Source organism: Scomber japonicus, chromosome 2 (assembly GCF_027409825.1).
Source record: "Scomber japonicus isolate fScoJap1 chromosome 2, fScoJap1.pri, whole genome shotgun sequence".
In the NCBI taxonomy this organism is placed as follows: Eukaryota; Metazoa; Chordata; class Actinopteri; order Scombriformes; family Scombridae; genus Scomber; species Scomber japonicus.
Window position 1 is genome coordinate 26,735,103 of NC_070579.1, and position 24,970 is coordinate 26,760,072.

Sequence of the window (24,970 nt, forward strand, 5' to 3'; positions counted from 1 at the left end):
CATTCTATATATATATAGCAGGGGAAAATGACATGTTAACAGATGTACCCCCCAGCTTCACATGTGTTTAAAAAAAAGTGGGGGGGGGGGGGCTGTCTTAGGGTTTCCTAAAACAGTTTAGTTTTCCATTCCTGTGGAGGTAGAGAAGGGGCTGTATAAACCCAGCTACTAAAGCCAAGCTTGTGCAAATGGTTATGGCACTGGCAAAGTCCACAAATGTCAGGCAACATTGCACTGGAATTGCAGCCACATACAAAGAGAAACTGATGGCCATGGAGATCATTATCAGTGACATGACTTGAAAGGCTCTTCTCTTCACTGCGTTACTCCTTGTCCTCTGTGCTTCTTGTTCCCCAGGCCCAGGGTGTTTCAGAGCCCAGAGCACTGAGAGGCAGCAGAAAAGTATTACTAAGAAGAAGAGCAAATTCTGGACAAAAAACCAATAAAGATACAGAGTGTTTGAATAAGTGTACTTAGAATAGATACAGGAAACCAAGGAAATCAGCCAGACAACACAGCAACAGGCCACCCTGTATCTCAACGGTTTATAGTTGAGAAATAAGACGGGGTGTACAACCCCAACATAGCACTCGACACAGATGCAGCACTGGAAGAGAGGACGGGCTGTAAAGAGAAAGCCAAGTGAAAACACAAAGGCTTCCAGAAATAGAAATAATTTCAATTTTTTATATATAAAGAAGGACATACTGCATAAAGTGAAAACAATATCAGACATAGCCAGGTTTAGAGAAAAGATATCTGAGGCCAAAGTCCCTCTGGCTCCTGTCAGTATGAGCCACATGACATAACCATTTAATGGAAGACTCAAGACGATGTTGACTGACATTGAAATCTTGAATAAATCATTGTCTTCATGATAATCAAAATTCAAGGGGTGGCTTGACGAACCATTCTGTGCAATGGTGGTGTTCATTTTGTGCCTGTAAAGGAGAAGAGACAGCTTTCAGAAGTCCTACCAGAAATAAATGTTTACTTTTTAAATCTTGCAAGTTAAAGGACTGGGTAACAATTGTTCAAGTCTGTCTTAAAACAATAGGCAGGTGCCCTAACACTGAAATATGTTTTTCTTGCCATATTAATTTATCCTGTTCATCTATTGTGGAAAACCTCTTTCAGTGATCATATGGACAATAATGTGAAATTTTCCTCTAAGACAAAGTAACTCAAAAGTGCTCAATAACTCAGTGTCAAACAACACACATTTACAGAAACTTGAGAGGCAGTGCACAATGATACATATTAAACATATTAAATCCATCCACAAATTCAACCCTTTAATGCAAAGCTACATACTCCTGTATTCAAACCTGATGCAGGGTCTGGCAGTGTCTGGAGCTCTGGTCACGCAGCAGTGAAGTGAAGATTTGAACTGAATAGAAAATAACCTCACATGCTGCTATTGTCGCTCAGTTTACTGTTGGCATAATCAAATGCTAAAAAAAACAACAACCAGTAAACAGGCCACAAAATGGAAATGTTTTATGTATAACAAAGGCTCTTAACATAACATGTTTCCAGGCTGTGCCCCACCTTTTGCCTTTTGCTCTTTGTCCAATCATTCTTTCTGTTCATGCTAGCTATTAAAAGATTCCCTTCAAATGCAATGTAAGTGATGGACGACAAATATTAAAATAAAATGTTTTGTTCAGAGGGAGGCTTGTGGATGTTGGCCCCATCCCTTACACTGTAAATGCACTATGAAGGCATCTGCTAATGGTCAGGCAGTGAATTAAAAGAAAAAAGATTTATCAGCTTATTATTTGAATCACTATTAGTTTTTATATAATGTTTGGTTTCCTTTTCAAATGCAATAAATGAAGGCTTTGTGTTACTAAATTTAGCCTTATGAATGTGGTATTTTCCTAAAATAATTAAGTTAATAATTTTGTCTTTTCTTATCGTTGCTATGGATACCAAACAATACAGCTTTCCAATATAAACAGAAGTCAGAGTCTATTTTAACAACAATAAATGCACTAGTCTATAAGCATACATTTGTGATTTTGTAAAATATCTTCAAGATGTCCTTAAGAATGTTTCAGAGAAATAAGTCAATCAAACAGAGTACATTTATTATTTAAAAATGTTATGAATGAATTATTTGACATGATCATATTTTAATGTTTTAGCTGAGAAATTGTAGATATTTAACAGAGTAACTCATGTTAGTGTTATAAGGGTTTCTGTTTGTGATATCACTCTCAATAAAAACTGAAAAATGTTGAAACACGATATGTTTATTTTCTTTTTTATTGTACATATACAGAAACATACACATACTATAATTTTGACATCTGTCTGCAGATTATTTCAGCTACACCATGCTAATGCTCATAAAACAACAAAGTTGAATATAGGCCTTCTATTAGTAGCACTACAGAATTGCATTACGGGTACTGAGTTATTTGTAGTATCTATGTTAAATCAACATATATAAAAATACATATATTTGCATGAATTATGGCCTTGAAATAAAATTCATTGAAGCATTATCATCATATCTGACAAGAACATTCAATAGTCACTATACACATATGTTGAATCTAATAGTGCAGCAACAGTGCAATAAATACTTTATGAAGATTATTTAATTTTTTGTTGAGACTGTCAGAGAGGAGTTTAAAATAGAGAATTGCATAAAATAACCTTACATTCCACTGTACAGTCAATATTCAGCCAATATTTTCAAAACCGCAAGTACTGTGCACTTCACAATGGTTAATTTTCCTGTTTGTTCACCTTAGTAAGGTGTTGGATTCTTCTTCAGCTGGCAGAGGGTAACTGAGGAGCCCACACCAAAACCTGCATATAAAGGCTCACTAAACTGAGCTTTGAATCTGTGGATAAGCTCCATAGTCTCTGAGACTGAGTAAAAAGACACTGTGTTTCCTGCATAGTCCAGGTACACACCAATTCGTGTAGCCCTCGGAGCATCAGGAAGGTCACGGTCTACTTTGTTGTGCCAGGCTGAGTAGCCTGAGTCTGAGCACAGGAGACTCCAAGACTTGTCATTGTAACCCAGCAGGCTGTGTGAATTCTTCCCCTTGCGGCTGATGCTCTTGTAGGCCACACCAATGGAAAACTCCCCGCTCCACTCTGCCTCCCAGTAAAATCTGAAACCAGTCAGAGGCTCCTTGCACAGCACCTGGGAGAAGCCATCAAAGCGTTCGGAGTGATCTGGATAAAACTGGACTGTTTTCTTCCGGGTGACCCTCTGGTTCCCGTCAGACACTACCAGCTCTTTGTAGACTGTGTTTGGATCGCAGGACAACTTAGAGAAGTCTGAGAAAAAGAGAGCAACATATAAAAAACATTTCATTTTCAAAAACACTGACACATTTTAGTGTATTTTGCTGTTGTCAAGGTAACCATATATTGCACTGAACCATGAACAATACTCACATCTCAAAAAGTCTGTTCTAGTTTTCGGCTCCTGAAAGTCAACTCTTCCAGGAACTGTTTAGATGTGATAACACAGAAAGATGTTCATTTGTGATTAACTTTGTTATTGTTTATTTATTCAAATACGAACATAAGTCCAATGAGATGCCTTAAAATATCTATCTCTATTTCCTTTGCTGTCTACCAAAAAATCAAATCAAATCAATATTCATATGTACTTAAAAAAAGTTGTTCATATTTCAGTTGACGAACACTTACCCATGAGTCGTTTCTCTCCATTTCTTGGCAAAAGTATGTACACAGGGGTTTCACTGACTGTGAAAAAGTTGCAGCATTCAGTTATTGGCCCACCAACAGACTGACTTTAGTTTGCCATTTTAGTTTATATATATAAATCATTTGAATATATATATATATATATATATTTATCAGACTGGGACAAACCTGTCTTGGAGATTTTGCCAAGTTCCTTCTTACAGATATCATCCAGATGTTCCTTCATTTCTGTGGCTGTTTTGCTCATCTCACCAAAGGAAAACTGAGGGTTGATGAGCACTTTGGGTACCATGGCCTCAGGAGGAACGCACAGGGTTGGAAAATTCTGTTCGCCAAGAGAGGAAAGAGCTCCATAATTCAGTCAGAAACACAAATGCATTATCATATCTTACGTATAAAAACATCAGTGGAATTTACTGGCATCATCATATATATAAGGATTCAAATTGAAAGAGTATAAAATAATGAGATATTTATTATTGCCATTTGAAGTTAATGGGTTGATGCGTACAGCATTCATCAAATAAATTCAGTATTACAACAATGTGGTACTCCTTGGCACATATTAAGACAAGAATGGTAACATCTCTTGCAGTTCTGTATGATCCTTCAGCACCTGCAGGAAGTGGATGTTATCCTCTGTTTCAAGGATCTGCCGTAGCTCTGCGTCTCTGCGCTGAAGCTCAAGTATCTCCTGCTCCAGACGGTCCAAGTAGCCCTCAGCTTGTGACATTGCTGATTGCATGTTGGCCGTTATCATCTGATGAATTTCAGCCTTCCAGCGCTCCACCGCTTGGAGCATTTCATGGAATGTCTTATCACTTTCTGCTTGTGCTCGCTGGGCGTTACTCTAAAAAGTAAAGTCAGTTTGTAAGGATGTTTCAAGTGTCACTCTTGATACTACCACTGGGTGGTGCCATATAGCCTATCTTTTCTACACTTGTATGTCACATTTGTATCTCATCACATATAAATAATATCACATTGTATCTTACAATGTACAAGTACAAACTTTTATATGTGATTATAGCTGATCTTACTTTCAGAACGTCCACATTATGTTTGAGCTCCTGCAGCTCCTTCATCCTCTCCTGAATGATGTGTTGGACTTCAGATTGTGTGACCACCAGGACTTTCTGATGGAAGAACATGATGATGAGAAGATAGGCTTTTTAAAAACACAATTACTCAAGAGAACAAGGCATCAATTTGGATGTAGACTCTATGGGAGAAATTTCTCTCCTTAAAAAACACATTGTTTATGAAATGTATAAAAATGTGTTATTGAATTCACAAGTAAGGCATGTTTTCAAATTGTTTAGTTGGTTTTAAATAGCTTTCACGCTGGTTAGTCAATGTAGCCTACACATACAAAAATTAAAAGGTCAACATGTCACTCAGAGTCAGGCATATTGACTCAGACAATTCAGACTCACTTGTTTCTCGATGCGTTCTTCCTCTGCTGAGGTAATGTTGTGGCTGCGGTGCTCTCTGACAGTGCATAACACACAGATACACATTTGGTCAGAGCGACAGAAGAGCTCCAGGCCTTTTTCATGCTGGGGACAGATCTTCCTGTCCAGGTGGCCCGTCTCATCCACCAGCTTGTGTCTCTTGAAGGTGGATGACTCATAATGTGGCTTGACGTGTGTTTCGCAGTAGTAGGCCAGGCACATGAGGCACGACTTGACAGCCTTGTTGCGACGGCCAACACAGAAATCGCAGAAGGATTCCCGGTGCATGTAGGGGAAAGGAGTTAGTTCTGGAAGCTGGCGTCTGGGCTCGTGGTTTACGTCGGGAAGGTTGCGTCTCAGCACAGGCCGTGGCGTGAAGGTTGCGCGGCACTGTGGGCAGCTGTACACACCCATGTGGTCAAACTGGTCCCAGTAGACCTTGATGCACTCCAGGCAGTAAGTGTCTCCACAGGCGATGGTGACTGGGTCTCTGAGTGTGTCCACACACAGTGGACAATAGTTGTCTGGTGGTAAAGGGTAACTAGACTCAGCCATGATGTTATTGGAGGAGGTAAATATGATTTTTTTTTTTAAGAAAAAATTGAATCAGATTAGTTTTCAGTCAGTCTGTGCAGGTGATGGGAAGTCTAGTATTAGTCAGTCTCAGGTCCAAAGGTCCAACCATCTGTTGCTGTAATCCTTCCAAACCAGAGACAATGCTGTTTACTGCTGATATTTAAATGCAAGGCTTTGTTTATACTATAAGCAAAAAAGTAATGTCTTCCCACAGAACCCTTTTTCCATCATGTGAATTAAACACTAAGGTCTGCAACCATGAAGGAATCTGCTTATGAAGCAAGAATTTCAGGAAAAGTCACACACTAAAATCCACTTCTCAGCAAAATAAAAACTATTGTTGACGACCTGGAACATGAAGGAATGCCTTGAAAAGCTAACATGTTAACATGGATCTACAGCTCTGTGTAAAGTATTTAAGACTGATTTCACACACATTTTTTGAGCTCACTTAAAGTTTAGGATTTTAGAAAAATTAACTTTTTTATATCTCATATAAAGAAGTATCAGCATGTTCAAGAATTGATCCTTTGATACTGCTCTGTCATTGCTCTCCGCTCTTATTCACCCTGACATTTCCAAGGGAACATCTCCCTCACACCCCCCAGCTTTCCAATTGACTGGGCAGGGAGTTTCATGATGGCTCATGATGTCAAAACAACTTGTTCTGTTTATCCTATGAACAATACACAGAGCATCAGTATGTGGGCATAAGAAACCCATTTAAAACAGGAATAGCAACACAGCAAGGTGATGTCACTGTGAGGTGAAGGTACTGCAGTGTAAGTACAATGTAGACACAATTAATGTCTTAATTTTGGTTTTATTAAAAGGCCCAATCCATAATTCCCAAATGGATATTAAAATACTGAAACTTGGTATAAATTATCTCCCCTTTTTAATTAATTGACAGATTAACATACAGCAACTAAATCTGTTGATACTATTAGTTTATCAATAATTGTGTAAGCCCAGGAGAAAATCGCCTTTTTCTGTCTATCTTTTCAACTAATTTATTTAATAGATTTTAAAATACTTTTTTTTTTTTTTTTTTTTTACATACTTTTCATTTAATGATAATGATATAATTCAGGTGCTGAGGAATGACATGAAAAAAATAGACATTTTAAATTGATCTTGGCTTTATTTACAAAGTTGTTGCAGAGTGACCTTTTTCCATCAAAATGCATGTTTGGATTCTATACCGCTTAATTACTTTCACACAAGAAGACACCACTAAAACAGTGCACATGTTTACAAAGCTCTGCTGAAAGATTGTAAGAGTTCAGCAAATAATGTGCTTTTCAAAGCAAAACTAATAATATTTCTCTGAGAAATAGTGGAGTTAGTGATGAGTCTACTATCAGACAGTCTCACTGAGATAAAGATCTCTGAATGTTGACTGCACAACAGTTTTATGGTTGATGACAGACATCCTTTGATTCTCTACAAGAACCGTAGTTTGATTTTGTATTACTTGTATGATTCAGCAAGTATGGAAGAGGATTAGGGCCACTGTGGAAAAAAAAGTGAGTTCGACTCCCAAGACGATTCTCACCCAGCTGGCCAATAGGAACGTGGCCCCGCCCATTATTTTCACAGCGAGAAATTGCATCAAGAGCAAAGACTTAGGTTTTGAGAGAGAGATGAAAAACGTTTTGAAAGAAACACATTTTTTTAGAGTAAATATTTTCACACTGATAGCAAAAAAATATATATTTGAGAGTTAAAAAAAGTATTTTGAAAGAGATTTTAAAAAGTTCAAATTTATATTTTGTATGTTCTATGAGAAAATACTTTCTCTCAAAACTTTTTTTAGTAACTTTTCTTTAGTAACTTTTTTTTTCTCTCATAAAATGCTTTTTTGCGATCAGTGTGATAACTTTTTCTCTCTCAGATCATTTATTTTCTCGCATGTAATAAAGACACAAATCTAACTCCATAGAGGGCCCTCTACAGATTGAAACCCGGCTGTTATATTCCTTAAGCAGACTAATCTTAAAGTGCTGCTAACTCAGCTGCTAGCTCGGCGGCGAACTCGGCAGCTAACTCGGCATCTAACTAGACTATAATAGTAGTAGTGTGCGCTGAATGTATTTATACCTCTACAGCAGCAGGGGCGGGTTGTGATTTTCACTAAATCCTGAACACAGAAATCTTGAAACACAGTTTGTGAAGCCTAGCTCCACAATTCAAATCTAAATGGTTGAAATGCTTTTTACACCTTTTTTAGAAATACATTTATGACCTATTTAATGTGTTTAGAAGAAAATGTCTGAATTCACTTTAAACAGTCTTTAATGTACTTCTCTACATTTTAGTATCTGACATAATGACTTATGATGCAGCATTATTTTAAATGCATGCAAATGTGTTACTGCACTGCTAACCAAACTAAAAGAAAACATGTGGTCAGAAGAAGCTGTTTAAACAGTATGTGGAAATTTGTTGTGGCACATCTATTATTATTCACAAATCAATTTAAGTCTCATCGGAGCTTACAGTGTAAAAAAGGCCTGCTCAGTGTTCCTGATCTGATATTCAGTTTTACTTAAATGAAGCTGTAACATAGGACTATCTTTCTTGTAATGTGTCAGCTACACTGACAGTGGTCTTTGTCCTTTGAAGGGTGACTCTCATCTTTGTCTAGACAACAGAGTTCTTTTGACAATGACGGTAAGAGAAAGAAAGCAAGAGGGCGGGAGAAACAGAAAAAGAGAGAGAGAGAGTCAAAAGGGAATGGGCATGGCACACAGTTGTGAGTTATGTTTAGTGTTGAAGAGGGGAGAAAAAAGATGACAACAACAACTACTGTGGGAAATGGAGAAAAAATTATATTTATCACAAAATATGTAATAAAGAATGATTAGTACGATTAAACAAAACATGATTAATCTCACTAAAGTAGCAACTCTGTACAGAGAGGCAAACAGCTAAATGAGACTGAATAGACACTAGAGAGGCTGAGTGCCTATGATGTCATTGACTGTGCTGGTTGGTACTCTCTCCCTCCTCCCTCCTCCCTTCCCCTCCCCTCTCTCCTCCTGGTTCTCTACATCTCTCCATCTCTGCAGCCATTGTGAGAAATCCTGGGAGTGGCAGGAAGTAGAGGCAGAGGAGAAAGAAGAAGAAAGAGGAGGAGGAGAACGAAAAGGGGTCAAGCAGCTCTACACGAATCAGGATTTTCCTGAACATTTACACTGCATCCTTCTATTTACAGCAGCAGGTACCCTTTTTTCTTCTCTCTCTTTTTCAGCATCACCGATTCATGCTCTAGTACCTAACAAATGGGCAAAAAAAATAAAAATAGGATATAAATATAGGATGAGATGACTTATTTCATACTCGAAGAATGACAAATATTTTGTAATATACCCAATAGACATAAGGAGATGAACCAAGATATTTTACCATTAGAGTTACCTAAACAGATTCTCTAAAGTATATGTAGTCATGCACAAATGCAGCATTGGTTCTACAATGTTATTTCTGTAAATGTTTTCATGTGCTATTTGTGGTGTATTGCCTGTAACAGTTGTTAGCTGTTGTATTTTCATTCAGCTGCCCACCAGTAAAATATCTAGCAATAAATTAAAAATGTAATGCAAGCTGCTACTTTAAGCATGCAAGATGCCCATTTATCTGCTAAGTAAAAGGTACTGATTTCAATTATATACAGTAGCTAATTGTCAAATAGCATTTTTCTAAAATAAATCGTGTTTTTTACATCACTATTTATTACCCACCATGCAACTTGCTTTGCCCAGCAGCATTAACAATTAAGTTAAAGATAAGTCATTTTCTGTACTGTATGTTATGTGTATAAAAGAGATTGAGCAGACAAGAAGAAGGGAAGAGAGCAGCCATTTGGAAATTGATCTGATTAAATTAAACTGGCCTTGAGTAACACTAACATGACATTGATGGATGTAAAAGTGTTTGTGTGTGTGCGCATGTGCGTGTGTGCGCAAGTTTACAGTGTGTATGAGAGGGAGAGAGAAAAAGTGCACTTAGACTGATCATCACTGCAGCTATTTCTTGGCAGACAGGGAGTCAATCAGCTAATAGAGTCATTATGAGTTTCTGTTAGGTCTTCACCATCACAAAGTAAATGAACATCACCCAAAGCAAGGATGTTGAAGGGTTATTAGGGTTAGGAAAATGCAGCCATATATTGAACATTATCAGTTTCAAAAATCTTCATCTTTACAATACAATATTTTGAATTGAATAATACTGTGTGTGTGTGTGTATCTGTCAGTATGGCTGAGGGCTCAGTGTCTCTGGCAGACGTGGAAGCTTCCTTCCAGAAGTTTGCAGTCCATGGTGACACCAAGGCCACAGGGAAGGAGATGAATGGCAAGAACTTTGTTAAACTCTGCAAAGACTGCCACATCATTGACGGCAAGAATGTCACCACCACAGATGTTGACATTGTCTTCAGCAAAGTCAAGTAAGATTGTATTCAATCTATAATATAATAACATGGCTTTCACAGTATAACAGGCAGCCAAGAAAAGCAGTAAGCTCATTGTCAGCTGTTGCAGAGGACATTATAATCAATTGGACAAAACCATAGAGACATAGCAATCATTGTTTAATTATCAAATTTACTTCATTTGGTTATGGTTTTTTGTAATTTCACATGCATAAACATGTATACTGGTCTTTAAATTGTCTTTGTATATAGCTTACCATGTTGGCTTGCTAACATATGCTAATTACTAAACACAAAGTGCAGGTTAAACTGGTGGCAAAGTGGTTAGTTTTACAGGTCATAAAAATATGGATTTTTGGCACTACAGGAAGTGTCAGGGGAAGTCATAAAGATTGATCATCTGGGGAAAACTTCATGACAATTGTATTCAGTAGCCATCCCTAAGCCTAAAAGGATTATGATTAAAATGATTTTAAAACTGAAATCAATTTCCACTTGGGGATCAATGACAATAGAGTAGCAACAGTGCAGCATATACACACTCAGTAAATCCTAAAGAATGACCACCACTGTCTCCACAATCATACTGTCGGTTTTTAGACATTGTGATGACTTTATTTCTCAGAAGTGTCAAAAGGTCAACTGACTTTTTCTGTCTTTATGATGAATATGTTGTTGAAAAATATGTACAGCTCATTTCAATTTGCAATACTTGCCTTTGTCATTTAAAGACATCTGATAATCACACTGCAGTGTAGCCCCCTCTCTTTACTATTAATATGCAAATAGGCACACAACATGATATACATTTTAGCTACTTTCTATGTTTCCTATGCTACTTTCTATGTTTCCTAACACCTATGTTTCCTTAGGGCAAAGTCAGCTCGTGTAGTCACATTTGACCAGTTCAACCAGGCACTGATGGAGTTAGCTCCCAAACGTTTTAAAGGCAAGAGCAAAGAAGAGGCGGTACAGCAGCTTTATGGTCTAATTGCTGAGAAGGAGCCTGCCAACGTCGGAGTCACTGTGAGTATTTCATGAACCACAACATACTCAATTCACTACCCCCAAGGACATGTTATCCAGGGACTGCACCTATGAATCCAGGGGCACCGGGTTCATTTCAGAAGTGTGGGGTAACTATAGATTGCACCACAGGGTGGCAGTATAGTTCCAAATGCAAAGCAGACAACTGGTGCTTGTGGTATTTGATCCAAGCTTTTTTGTTCAGTTACCCAAAATTGGTCAAGTTTAATTGGTCACCCATGCTCCAAATCCACATTTAATGATAAATCTGATTTCAAAAACACAGGATAAGATATGAATTTCCTTTGTGCAAACACTTACACAATAGTGTAAGTAGCTTTGATGTGCAGACTTAGACCTGATACCCAGGTCTCTGAACAATCTGGTTGAAGATGCTGCCATGAAACCGCTGCACCACACTTGTAAAGGGTGGACTTAAGGTGGTAGCCATCTCTGGCTCTAACCCTAACCCTAACCCACCAATGTCAACCCGCATCTTCAAGTCACAGGTTAAGCACTGCTGGCCTCACTACAGTGCTGTGGAACTGCTCCTGGTTAACTTAGCCTCTTCACAGTCAAAGGTGTTCATGGGGGGTTTGGATGCTGGTGGTAGGGAGTTGGTGGCAGCTTGTTTGTTTTCCAGGGTGGAAGTATTACACCCTATGAGAGGGTACACCTTGAATCTAAACCTGACCACTGATGGGCCCTTGGACTCCATACTTATGGTGCCCTTGTATGGATCCCTCCAAAATGATGTGAAAGGTTTCCAATTGACGACCAAAAAGGAGGGTTGAGTTGAGATATACAACTGCTAAATTATTATGTCTACACTCCGAAATATATAGACTTCACATAATGTAGAAAATGCTTGTTTGTCTCCATCTTTAGAAAGCAACAAAGGCAGCTGCAGTGGACAGACTGACCGATACCGCCAAGTACACTGGATCGCACAAGGAGCGGTTCGATGAGACAGGCAAAGGAAAAGGAAAGGCGGGGCGTGAGAACATCCCAGATGCCAGTGGCTATGTGGCTGCTTACAAGGGCAAAGGCACTTACGAGGACAAAGTGAAAGAAGCATAATCTTGTTGGCAGATTATGAAAAATTCCACCAATAAAATGAATAATTTAGAGTAATAAGGAATCAACATGAATTCATTGGCTACTCCATTTTTAAAGACAAAAGAAATATGAACTGGATTCATGAAAAAACATTTTATCAAAAAAAGTAATTGGAGTTTCATGGTTTTCATAAATGACAAACAGGATAGGAAACTATTTGCTGAAACTGTCTGAAGTATGGTAAATACAACAAATAATAATGAGTCTTAGCATGAACTGTTAGTGTTGTATATTTTCAGTAATTTAATGGGACCAAAAGATAAAATTGTACTTGTTGCCAAGTAAGCTTTATAGAAACTAACTCTGCTTTGTACTATAAATTAACAATGTGCCTTACTATTGATGTAGCCGCTAGCTTGAATGCTGTGATATAATGTGCTGCTATTCTCAGTTACCTTGATGCAATGGATATTGTGGTCTCAAGAAATACACTACTTCAGTTGTCACCTCTACAATGGTTTAGCTCATCACTTCAATATTTCAGTGCCTTTTGCTACATGACCAATAAGCACGCATTATAATTCTTGCCATGTAATTTATTTCTTATCATGAAATGAAAGTTTTGTTTACAAGTACAGTATGCAAAAAAAGGTAACAAGCAAGATCACATTTGTGCTGTTCTGCTGAAGCTAAACTCTCCTGCTTGCTGTCCCTGTTATCCCAGAATGAAAGGCTATAAATGCATTTAAAGAGAAGTGAATAAAAACCTAATAAAACTTATATGGATATATTTTATTATAATATTGTATTTGGAGTGGACCTTGGAGTGTTGATATAACATGACAGAAGATAATCCTTAAGATTAATTTGCACACACAGTATCTGAGGAAGTATTGTAAGAGTTCATTGTGACTATACAATACCCATACTTGTACACGTCTAACATAAAACTTTATGGTACTCAACATTCACAATAGGGGGCTGGCAAATAGACTATATTATACAGTAATAGGTTACATGAAAAACCTCTAACAGGAGCTGGCTTTACAATTACAGAAAATAAAACAATTTCTATGTTCTCAGTAAATTATTTTTAACATCAATTAATGTTATAGCTTCTTTGACATAACACCCTACTTGATTCCAGAAATAGGATGGCAGGATACAGTTTCACAGCCTAAAGAGTCTTTGTGGAACAATAAACGCTCAGTGTATATTTCTCCTACCTGATCTCTCTTTGTAATGTGACACTGATGGCATTTATGGATGATTCATAGGGACCATTTACCAATGCTTATCATATGGTCCACATGTTTAAAGAGAGATTTCCTCTTCTATATCTAACACTATAGGCCTGACCTGATAAGCATCACCAGTGTTTTGTAGGGATACTGGCATTGAATTACATAATAAAAAGCCTATATTCTCTGTATTGTCATGCTCAACTCATGACTCATAATGGCTAAGATCTCAGTACATGCCCATATAATGGCTGTATAGTAATCATTTTAAAAATATTTCATGGCTTGATTCACATATTTTTTTTGTTTTAATCCATTAAACTAGATATCATAAAACAGGAGAGGTTTCACTGATGTTCAGTAATTTCACCCTAATGAAATCTTTCAGCTCTTTGTTTAAAGAGTTAGGTCTACATACTCTCACAAAGACTGTTGGTCACAATATTCAGCTTCTTCTTCCTTATGATGTGACTGCAATTGACAGAAAGTAATACACACACACACACACACACACACACACACACACACACACACACACACACACACACACACACACACACACACACACACACACACACACACACAAAACTTTTGAAACAAAAGGCTAAACTGAACTAGGCCATTCTTTGATCTAATGTCATCTATTTCTGATAGAGTAACAGGTGCAGAGGGATCATGCAGCAAGAAGGTAAGAACCAGCTTATCATAACAACAAACTGAGTGATCCTATCAGCCAATCTGACACCACTGACCTAATAACCAATGTATACACACAGACTCTTTTAGATACAATCTTTAGGAGATTTTGACATACACTGGGGAGCTTATTAGGGTGGTCCCTGCTGAAACCTGCCCTCGCAGGTCCCACCAGACCAGAGAAGCCCACAGGTGAAAGTGTCTATGGGAGGGACAGACACAAGTTCACTGGAGAGACTGCAAGGTGATTGGATACAAAGATCTCTCCACCCACCTAAAAATAAACCTGACCCAAAAAGGAACATCTCCTACAAACTGTCATTGCGATCACAATGGCATGACCGTCAAGTCCTCACTATTTTTTACATTTTTTCCTTTTATTGTTCATCAGGGTCACTAGTGGTTTAAACTTTGGACTAAAAATCTTTACGTGGATACAGATTGAAGAGGAGATTCTTTGTGGTATTACAGTGAGTCAAGTGTTTTTTAAAAACAATATGAGGCAAATGTAAAGCCAAAAAAACTAGACACTATTGTTATGGCATTTTGGTTAACTTATTTACATTATTTTGCTAACATCTGATATGGACAAAATGAAACCCATTCCACATTTTGTGAAACTGGTGCACACCATTCTATAATTGTATATATGACTATCTGCAGATTGCAACATTTGACTTGTCAAAAATATTTTTTAATCATTTATTGCCCTGCACAATTATAACAAATCACTTACCAGGTTGTTCCTCCATTGTAAACTTGTTGATGTTATAAAATAAAACTGACTGCAAAGAAATACTTTTAACAATGTTCATTCTCATAAGCTTTTCTGTCTGCAGACATTTCCTGGTGAGATGAAAACTATATTATGCACTTGTTTTATCTTGGGTCTACTGTGGGACAGTGTGAGAGCCCAAAACACTATCAGAAGCCTACAAGTGGCCGCAGGTAAACCAAACTGTTATTCAAATATTGTTCTAAGTGCAATGTGCAGTATTCATTTGGGAATGTCTTATTGAACATTGTGGATAGGTGACAAAGATACTTTATCTGAGGTGAGATGGCCAGGTACAGAGGAAGAAAGAGAAGAGGATAAATGTACTGTGTGCAGACTCCCCATTTTTTCCCCATCAGAACTTACTCTATATAATGGATATCAGTATTATAACAAATTCATCCAGTAAGACCTCTAGATTTTTTTTAATGCACAGATGTTATCATTTGCACAATTTAGTGTATAAAATGTATATATGTATGTTGATTAAATATGCTCTGCCAAATAATAATTTCAGTATTTGTTGTTTATGTTGAAATGTCATGGCAAGAAACTGCTAACATATACATACAGTACATGCACAAAGTGTATTTATTCATATTTGTCGATGTGTTTTTAATCCAAACAAATACAATACAGCATCTAATATTAAGATTGAATACACTTTCCTTCCCTACACATTTGTAGTAGCGTGGGAGGGGGAGCTGCCATGCACAAAGTGGGACTGTGAGTGTGCATTCAAGCGCCAGCGGGGCTGCTGCTGTGCCGGCCCTGAGCTCCAAGAGATGGAGGATCAAATCTTCGGAAGGGTGATGGACCTGTCAATGAGCGTATCCCAGCTGGGTGACCACATCCTTGAAGTCATAGGTAGCTACTCTTGAACATGGGCACTAGTAGATACGGTCTACAGAATCAAGATGCTATAATCCACATAGTCATTCATAATTATTACCATAATGATTATAGCTGTATATGAACTATGTATGTCATTGATTCTGTTATTTACTTAAGAAACTCGTTTTGAGAAAGACAAAATTGGATGTTACCAAAACAATCTCACCTTATGGAACTATAGATGCTGAAATTTAAATTTGAGGATGTAATTTTGGGAATGTAATTTGTTTTGCCGTGACCAATGAGTAGTAAGACTGTTTGGCCTACAACCTTAATTATTAATACAAAAAAATACAAAAAACAAAACTGCCACAGTAGTTGCTAACCATTGTTAGTATTATTTATATGTTTACATTGATCAAAGAGATATGTGTATAGGTTGATTTAAGAGTTGTAATTTCTTTAAGCTTAATTAAAACTGCTTGTACAACTGTGACGATTCTTCTACACATGCCAATTTCCTGATGCTGTTTTTCATAAATGTGGCTAGACTGCTATATTGGGAGATGATGTTTCAATTGATGTTTCAAATCCCACCTAATAAAGTCTGATTACTCAGCTGTTGCACTAAACACTAGACCTAGTTGAATAGCTAAACAGATCTGAGATTCAGAGGTCCAGAACCAGGGTGGAGAAGTTCTTAAAGTGCTCAGAAAACACCAATAATGCCTTAATAGCTGAGCAAACTACATTTGGTGATAGGTATCATTTGATATGATCAAAAGCACACCTTAAGAACATAAGTGATTTTCTTTTCCTGTTGGCTTGCCTCTGTCTCAGGAGGGATGAGGATTGCGTTCACTGCCTATTTAAGCCCCAGAACAAACTGCTTTGGACCTTTCACCAGGAACAGACCCATTCCTTATGATGTTATCAGCCTAAACCATGGAAGTGGATTTAACTCTGCCCTGGGTAAGTGCTCACAAGCACTAGTGTCAACAACATATAAAACCATGATTCATGTGACCTGTTTGCTTGATAGTAGTTACTTCTCTGTTTTCCCCTAACTGTAATTTGAAACCATGCAGAAGTGCCTGGTGAAAATTCAACTTAAAAAAATGCTTTTCTTCTAGGTACATTCACAGCTCCTCGTTCTGGGATGTATTCCTTCTCCTACTCTGTCTACTCCCAGATGAGCATGGCAGGCGACAGGATGTACTACAAGGTGCAACTCATGCAAAACGGGGAGGTGGTGGCATCCACTTGGGAGGACAACAGGGGGGACTCAGAAGACAGCAGTTCCCAGACAGTACTCCTGTTGCTGCAGCAGGGAGGCCAGGTCTATGTAGAGCTGATAAGTGGCAGGCAGCTATGTGGGAATATCCAGGGCCTAAACACCTTCTCTGGCTCACTGGTTTACCCCTTGATGGCTTAATATTAGTTTTCTTCTCTGTTGCCTTATTTGTTTGTCTTATGTACAGCTCACATATGTTTCATCATAGTAATGCTGTAATGAGAAACATGAAATACATACTTTAAAATATGCAAATGCCTTGTAAGTAACTGCACTGTGGACCAAACCTTTTCTTTTAACTTAAAAAAACCCCATTCAAATGCATTATTGACACTTGAAATTTCTATGATTCTTATTTTCAGGTGATTATACATTCATTAAAAATATACTTATGAATATCATATTCAATTTCTGCCAAGTCTGTTTCACTACATGCCACGTATTCTACATACTGCACCTTTAATTTATGTTTTTTTTTTTTAAAGAATGATGGGGGTTGGGGTTGGTTTCCTTATACAGAGTGTTTACCACCACACTTAGCCATATCAGTTTGTATATATAGTTAGCAACATCATCAATCATGCTGTACTCTCTCTATTTCTGTATGTCAGTCCAACCTGAGGAAGCCAAGTTCTTATGCAAATATTATCTTTTCTAACTTGTGTAGCACAGTGGTGTAACCCCTGTACACTTAATTTAAATGCCACCTTTGTGGCAATCTACCCAATTTTAATTGTGTTAAATTTGGAAGATGTAGTCAGTATTCTACTGGATTTCATGATATTGTCAGTTGTTTCTAATATTTTTGCCTCTCTATCCATATGAAATTGACTGAAAATTAGAAGCATCTTTCCATTGAATACAGATAACCACTACAGTGAGTACGGTTGCAACACCATAGAATTTAGTCAACACAGGAACATGATGAATACTACTAAAACAATTGAACATTTAATGTCAGGCAGTATTTATTGCAGGGTTGTTATATTGCAGTACAAGGTAATGTTTTGTGGTCACTTAGTATATCTTTCACACATAAATTTCCTAATAGAAGAAAAACTACTTCAATCGGAATTCTGAGTTCTTTGATTTGATAGATGCACCATGAAATTATAAATATTAAGCAAATGCAGAAATGTGGCATTTCAATAGAAAAAAAAGAGCACTGCAGATACGTTTAACATTTCAAAATGAGTTACAATACATAGAGTAGTTCATCATCCAAAGGGTTATAAATAGGTATCAAACTAATAAAACTGTGTAGCTACTTTGTTACACCACTTTGCTTCACATTACCATACACATATAGTATAATTTCGGCATGATATTTTCACTCTTTTTCCATTTTAAAAGCAGTGTCAAAGAAGCACTACAATGCTCAAAGCTGGGTTTTATAATTGATAGGAACAGCAGTTTCAAATTTTGTAGTTACTCCTAAAAAATAAAAATGTAAACCTCAACAACATATAACTAGATGTTTTCCCAGCCCTGATTAGGTAGATGAGATAACCCCAGCCCCATACATTAAATTGTAAGCCAAGGTTAGTGAGATACGTGATTTGTCCCTATCTATTTAAGTAAGTAGCCGATAATTGTAGTCACCAGGAAGCTCAAGACTATATTGAAAGCCCTCTTTTTGATCTTGTTGGATTCCTGCTTCTCTGCTTCACCTGGTGCAGAGCCTTGAGAATTGTTATTTACTTTATTGATTTGACAATAAAGATAAAAGAAAAACGTATTGTGTACAGGCCCAATGATATTGGATCATAAGGGCAAAAGAACATTTGGACCACAGAAAGCACAATGCTATTCAGCCAGATAAAACAACAAAACCTAAGGGGTTTATACTTGAGATACAGCATGGAGTGTAAAACAGCAAAGGTACTGTTCTACACAGACAGAGCACTGGAAAAGAATCCTGGCTGTGAATATCATGTTGATTACTTTTTCAAATATCTGTAAAAATGTAGTCATGTAAAAGTGTCTGGCGATTAAAACTGGAGCCAGGAATCCAAAAAGTATCTCAGTAATGACCAGGTTGAACCCAGACACTTCCACCCTGTCTGTCCAGAAGGCTGGAGAGGATTTCATCAGCCACAGCACCATGGTGTTGACCGGCAGAGAGATCAGGATATAAGGCACGAGTAAAGAAGAACTGATGACGGCATGCACACAGAAATCCCAATTAAAAGCTGTGAGGTTTTTTTGTCCTGCTGTGAGGTTTTGCATATTTTCTGAAAAAACATGGGGAAAAAAGAGAAATGTAGTAAGAAAAAGGGAATGTACCAACTCTGGGGTTGAACCGGAAGTGATAACGGGGAGCTGCCAATATGAGCTGTTGTTGTCGTCGGTAGAGTTCATGGTGAGCCAAGATGGACAGCAATCGAGTGATGTTTTGCCCATTTTGTGGACAACGTACAGTATGAGCTGCTTAACGTGGTTTTGTTTTTCGTGTGGTCGGTCTTTAGAGTTTTTAAATGACATGGACCAGACGGACAGACAAAAAAAAAAAATTCACAGTCCAGTTTTGCTGCAAAGCAAAATTGCAGACATATGTAAACATTAGGGCTGTCAGCATTAACGTGTTATTCGTGATGAGATTAACCACTTAACACACGCCCCTATTTGTTATGTTGTTAGCCTAAACGACATGCCCAAGTTGTGAGCAGCACAGATCCCACATAGTTTGAGACTCAGAGATGTGTCTGGTATCATTGGAAAGGAAACACTCTCAGGATTCTTGTAAAAGTATTTGTGTGATTCTGTGACTTACTGACAAAGAGTGGCAGAGGTTACAATGATGGGGTTATTTACTCGCCCATAGGATTGCCTATAAAATGACATGTGTACAGACATTCAGGGACCTCTCAGCAGGATATAGACACAATGAGGCCACAGCCACAGGTCAGTCCAAATTTGGAGTCAAAAGACCAAAAGATGAATTTTTCAGAGTTATTTTTCAACAGGTATGTCCATGCGTTTTCCTCAGGTCCTTTTTGGAGACTCCAAATGGACACTTGGTTACCAAAGCTGTATAACCACAATCAAACACCTATAACTTTACAACCCCTTTGCCTACAATCAAAATCTTGGTCTTTAATGAAAGCTGACACCATATTATTATTATTATTATTATTATATTATATTATTATATATAACCTTTTTTTTGTTTGGCCATATCTATCTATCTATTTATCTATTCATCTATTCATCTATTTATCCATCCATCTATCCATCTATCTATCTATCTGACTGACTGACTGACTGACTAACTAACTAACTAACTGTCCATTTATCTATCTATCTATCTATCTATCTATCTATCTATCTATCTATCTATCTATCTGTTTATTTTGCTATAAGTCATATGTCAAGTCGAAGACGAACCAACCGTGTACCAAAATGCCGAGTGCGTAATGATATATGGTTCAACTCCTTTACGCACCGGGCGCACGCCGGTTACGCTTGGAGTTTGTTTATGGACAGCCAAACTGATAGCTTAGTGTCATACACCGATGGAAACCTCAGACTATTGGCTAAAAGGTTATCAACTTCATTTCACCGAATATTTCCATAGGCTAGAACAGCAGTCAATCAAAGCCATGTCGTCATTGTTGTCGGTCACATGTCCTCATTGGCTTTGGAGACATGTACTGCCTAATCCTAAACACCGATTGGCTTGTGTGTGGTGTCGTCAGAAGCAGGAGAGGCTCACGGTCGTAAACATCTAGTCACGTGTACTCTGAGATGGACGTGCAGGTCAGGAAATGACGTAAACGGACCGTATGTGGTTTGTTATTTGTGTTATTACGTTACGTGTTGGACTAAATACATGGACATATTGAGGAAAGTATTCCGGTTGTATGGAAACGGATTTCATATTTCAGCAGAATGGATACTTGGCGAGCTGTACAGAGAGTCCTGAGTCATAAGTAGTGATGGGAACGGCAGTTCTTTTTACTGTACTGAATCTTTAGAATCCGTTCATTAAAATGATTCGTTCAAAAGATTCGTTCACCGAATCGTTCAGTGCTCTCCAACTCCCTGAACTGATAAACAGCCAAATAATCCGTCATTCAGTTCATGATTCAGCCCTGAGGTTCACGTTCACTTACTGAGGGACGGTGCGTTCAAGGACTATATTATACAATCATTCGCGGGAGACGCAGCGCTGCTTATACATGCACTAAAAATATTACACAGTGAAAGTGTCCTCTGTGCACAGTAAAATAACATAACATAATGCTACACTGATGTTAGCAACACAGCGCTAATGTTAGCAGTACATGTACTGAACGTGAATCAACTCCTCAGCCCTCAGTGCCCTGAGTCAGTGAGTGACTGACACAGCGCCACTTTCGTTCGCGAACGATTCATTGAACGACCTGCTGAGGACGTGAATCTCGTTCACGTACTGTGCTGAAAGTGGGCTGAATCATGAACTGAATGACGGCGAATCACGTTCGCGAACGAATCATTGAACGACATGCTGAGGACATGAATCTCGTTCACGTACTGTGCTGAAAGTGGCGCTGTGTCAGACTCACTCAGAGTCAGTCAAAGTGTTGTCGTTCACTGAGTGATTCGTTCGCAGTGAACGAGTGAGTCGCGGCAGTTCCACTCCCGACCGGCAGCCATGCTCGCGGCTGAGCTCAACTGAACTGAACTGAGAAAGGAACGAATCAGTTCATGAAGTGATTCAGTTCACTTCGTTCACTCAAAAGATTCGTTCGTTCGAACGACACGTTCGCGAACGACACAACACTAGTCATAAGATGATCGTTGTGGATAAAGGGAAGACTTTGAAGGTATGTAGCATTATAGCTTTTCTCACTTAGCTGAGTGGCTAGCCGAGCTAATCGCTAATACTATTACGGCTGTGAGCAACCATATAAGTCGTGAGTGGTCTTGAATGAATCAGGAGAATCTAAGCTTTCCAACAATGTACGGCATGAATATATATGTTTAAGGGTTGGTTTTTAAAACATTCAGAAGAACGTGTGGCTACCTCCTAACATCCGTCCCGTCCCAAAGACGGAACAGCGTGCGTTAAGAGGTTAAGGGCCACGCACTCCTCACTGACTCACTCACTGTCATAGATTGCTCAACAGGGTCTCTCAGAGTTACATGGTCAACTGCTCCACACACAGCATGCATGGTCACTGCTCCACTCCATTGTTTTCTATTACACAGCAATGTAAAATAAGTTGTTGAACTGTTGGAAGAACCCTGGTTGCCTGCAGTTCTTCATCAAACGTCATCATCACTGTGGCTGTTTCTGCTTGTGCTAATTTCTAATGGACCTACTGAAGAAATAGCTCCAAATATGTCAATATCATGTTGTTTTGACTAGTTTTTTTTTTACCACTAAAGAATACTTGTGCATTTGCTTCCATTTCCTATAAATTCTTCACAATAACCCTTTTCCCATTGGAGGAAATTTAGGGTTTACATTGACAGTAACTTAAATGTGTCTGACATGAATACCTCTCAGCAGGCTTCCAGAAAGCTGGCCGATAAGAACATGAAGAGCCAGGATAAACTGCAGGGTTAAATAAGGAGTTTTTTAAAACTGTGATTCATGCTACTCTAGAGAGAGAGTGCAGCCATCCTCTTCCATAAGATAAGATGATGATGTTGATATATATGTATATTACACAGCTGAACTGAAATGAATAGTATACATGAAATACTGATATTGCACGGTAGTGAACATTAAAAAGTGCAGTTTGTCAAATTGTCTGGGTTGTGCTGATTATACAGTCTAACAGCTGCAGGGAGGAAGGACCTGCAATATCACTCCTTCACACACTTTGGGTGAAGGAGTCTGTCACTGAAGGGGCTCTCCAGTGCAGTCAAAGTGTCCAGCACCAGTCTACATAAGGGCTTCTCTTAGCTTCTCTTACTGTCTTGTTAAAATACTGCTGTCAGAGCCTGTCACAAAACAAAGACACTATTTGCAGGGGGAAAACAAGCCAATCAGAATCCATCGGCAGAGAAGCAGTGTGTTGATTGGTCCTAGTCCGATACTTAAAGCCAATCATATTCCTCTGTGCAGAAAAGAAGCGGGCCTCATTCAAAGCATACATTGATGAAAAGTACAATTGGAATAGTGTTGTGGAAAATGAAGTCACACGTTTTCCAAAGTAACACAAACACACATACTATGCATATTTCAGTTGGTGATCCTGATTAACACAATTTTCTACACACTGAGAGGTTTCTTCTTCTTCTTCTTCTTCTTCTTCTTCTTCTTGCTGTTGCAATTATTTTATGGCCCTTTTCCACTGCAGAATCGGTACGGTACGGTACGGTACGCTTTAGCGCGGCACGACTCTACCCACTTTTAGAACCGGCCCTGTTCCTTTTCCACTGCCAAGAGGTACTAGTCGGACTACTTGGAATGGGCGGAGTTGGCGGGGTCGACACTGCCGTGACGTAATTTGCAGGCGACTACTAATGTGCCCATGCCGCAGTCAGTAAAGTAAACAACAACGATGAAGGCACTGGATGACATCGAGGCGGTACTGCTGCTGTTTGCTCTGTGGCTTGTTGTCACTGAAAACGGGTGATTATTTAAAGACCCCGAGCTTCGTCGCATGTATGACGACATCTCCTTCGACCAATCAGTGGACAGCGCCGTTCATGTGACAATTTAGTATCAGTTCGGCTCGGTTAGTACCACCTCTGAAACAGGTACGAAAAATCGTAACGGTTCCCAGGTCCGGCCCCCAGTGGAAAAGGGCACAAAGCGGGTAGAGTCGTACCGTACCGTACCGTACCGTTACTAAATCGTGCAGTGGAAAAGGGCCATTAGAGTGCAGGAGTGGGGGCATGTGGGGCCAGTAATGTTAGCCTTATTAATACAACCTATTTCTTATTATTCTTATTTTACTTAATCCCTTCTGAAGTCCTGTTGTGGTTGTCACAATAATTGACTGCTGTAGTAATTCTCAAAATGAAAACCTACTATAGACTCCAGGCCTGCTTGAAGCTCAATCTATTCAATTTCAGGTATTACAGAACAGTATATTGTAATACACCCTTTAGTTCAATAGATGGCAGTAGACTCTATGTAATACACCTTAAATGTGTTCTGAATGCTTGTACAGGCAATTTCATATAGCACAGAAAAGCCAGTAACCCATGTCAGCAATGCAGATGGAGTAGTAGTCTGTTGGCTTACTTCATAAGCTGCACTTATGATGTCACTTGTGATTATTTTTCAGCCATTAAATGTTGTCTTGCACCATTTAATTATTATGTGCTGTATGATATATAACTTGACTATAATCTGCAGCAACTTCCTCTGCATGACGCCACAGATGCAAAGATATAAACACATATCCTGCTGACAATGTAAGGGTACTGTACAGTCTACATGCCACTGTCATATATTATGTTATCCCATTGTTTACATAGCTGTGTTCAGTTAATCTATACATCTACTGCAACATCAGCAGATAGGGACCGAACTGGTTGTTATTGTGTAGTTGCAATCACACCCTAGATAAAGAACACCCTCAGTTCACCTATGGGCTCCCAGAAGAACACTTGAGAACAATAACAAAGGAACAAAGGTCTTGGATCGACTTTTTTCCTCTGCAAAACCTCCCTTGTATTGAATGGGATTCTGGCAGCTCTGTGGGCTTCTTTCATGTCTTGGAAGGCCTTGGAGAGCACTGCTTCACTGTAGGAAAACCCCACTTCTCCTTGTTGCTGTCCCGCTCCAAAACGTCCAACTACAGACCCACCTCTGTTTGTTTTTGTCATTGTTAATAACTGAGACGAGCTTCCTATGATCAACAATATTGCATTGACCTCGACTCAATTGCTGCACAACTGATTTTGCTTTTATATTGAAAGTAATTTCCTGTG

At 38.6% G+C, this 24,970-nt stretch overlaps 3 protein-coding genes across 3 annotated transcripts; 2 read left to right on the forward strand and 1 right to left on the reverse strand.

The window, feature by feature from the left end:
• Window positions 1–2,761: 2,761 nt before the first annotated feature.
• ftr84 (finTRIM family, member 84) lies at window positions 2,762–5,708 on the reverse strand. Its single transcript, XM_053338849.1, has 7 exons — window positions 5,136–5,708; window positions 4,740–4,835; window positions 4,316–4,549; window positions 3,868–4,024; window positions 3,682–3,738; window positions 3,424–3,477; window positions 2,762–3,303 (listed from the first exon to the last, which is right to left on the reverse strand). Exons 1-7 carry the CDS (start codon window positions 5,706–5,708, stop codon window positions 2,762–2,764), a joined length of 1,713 nt encoding a protein of 570 aa, XP_053194824.1.
• Window positions 5,709–9,991: 4,283 nt separating this feature from the next.
• Window positions 9,992–12,273, forward strand: tppp2 (tubulin polymerization-promoting protein family member 2). Its single transcript, XM_053338893.1, has 3 exons — window positions 9,992–10,182; window positions 11,040–11,193; window positions 12,082–12,273. Exons 1-3 carry the CDS (start codon window positions 9,992–9,994, stop codon window positions 12,271–12,273), a joined length of 537 nt encoding a protein of 178 aa, XP_053194868.1.
• Window positions 12,274–14,168: 1,895 nt separating this feature from the next.
• LOC128366170 (cerebellin-1-like) lies at window positions 14,169–17,233 on the forward strand. The gene is made up of 4 exons (XM_053326853.1): window positions 14,169–14,181; window positions 15,652–15,831; window positions 16,639–16,770; window positions 16,932–17,233. The coding sequence occupies exons 1-4, from the start codon at window positions 14,169–14,171 to the stop codon at window positions 17,231–17,233; spliced, it is 627 nt and encodes a 208-aa protein (XP_053182828.1).
• Window positions 17,234–24,970: the final 7,737 nt, after the last annotated feature.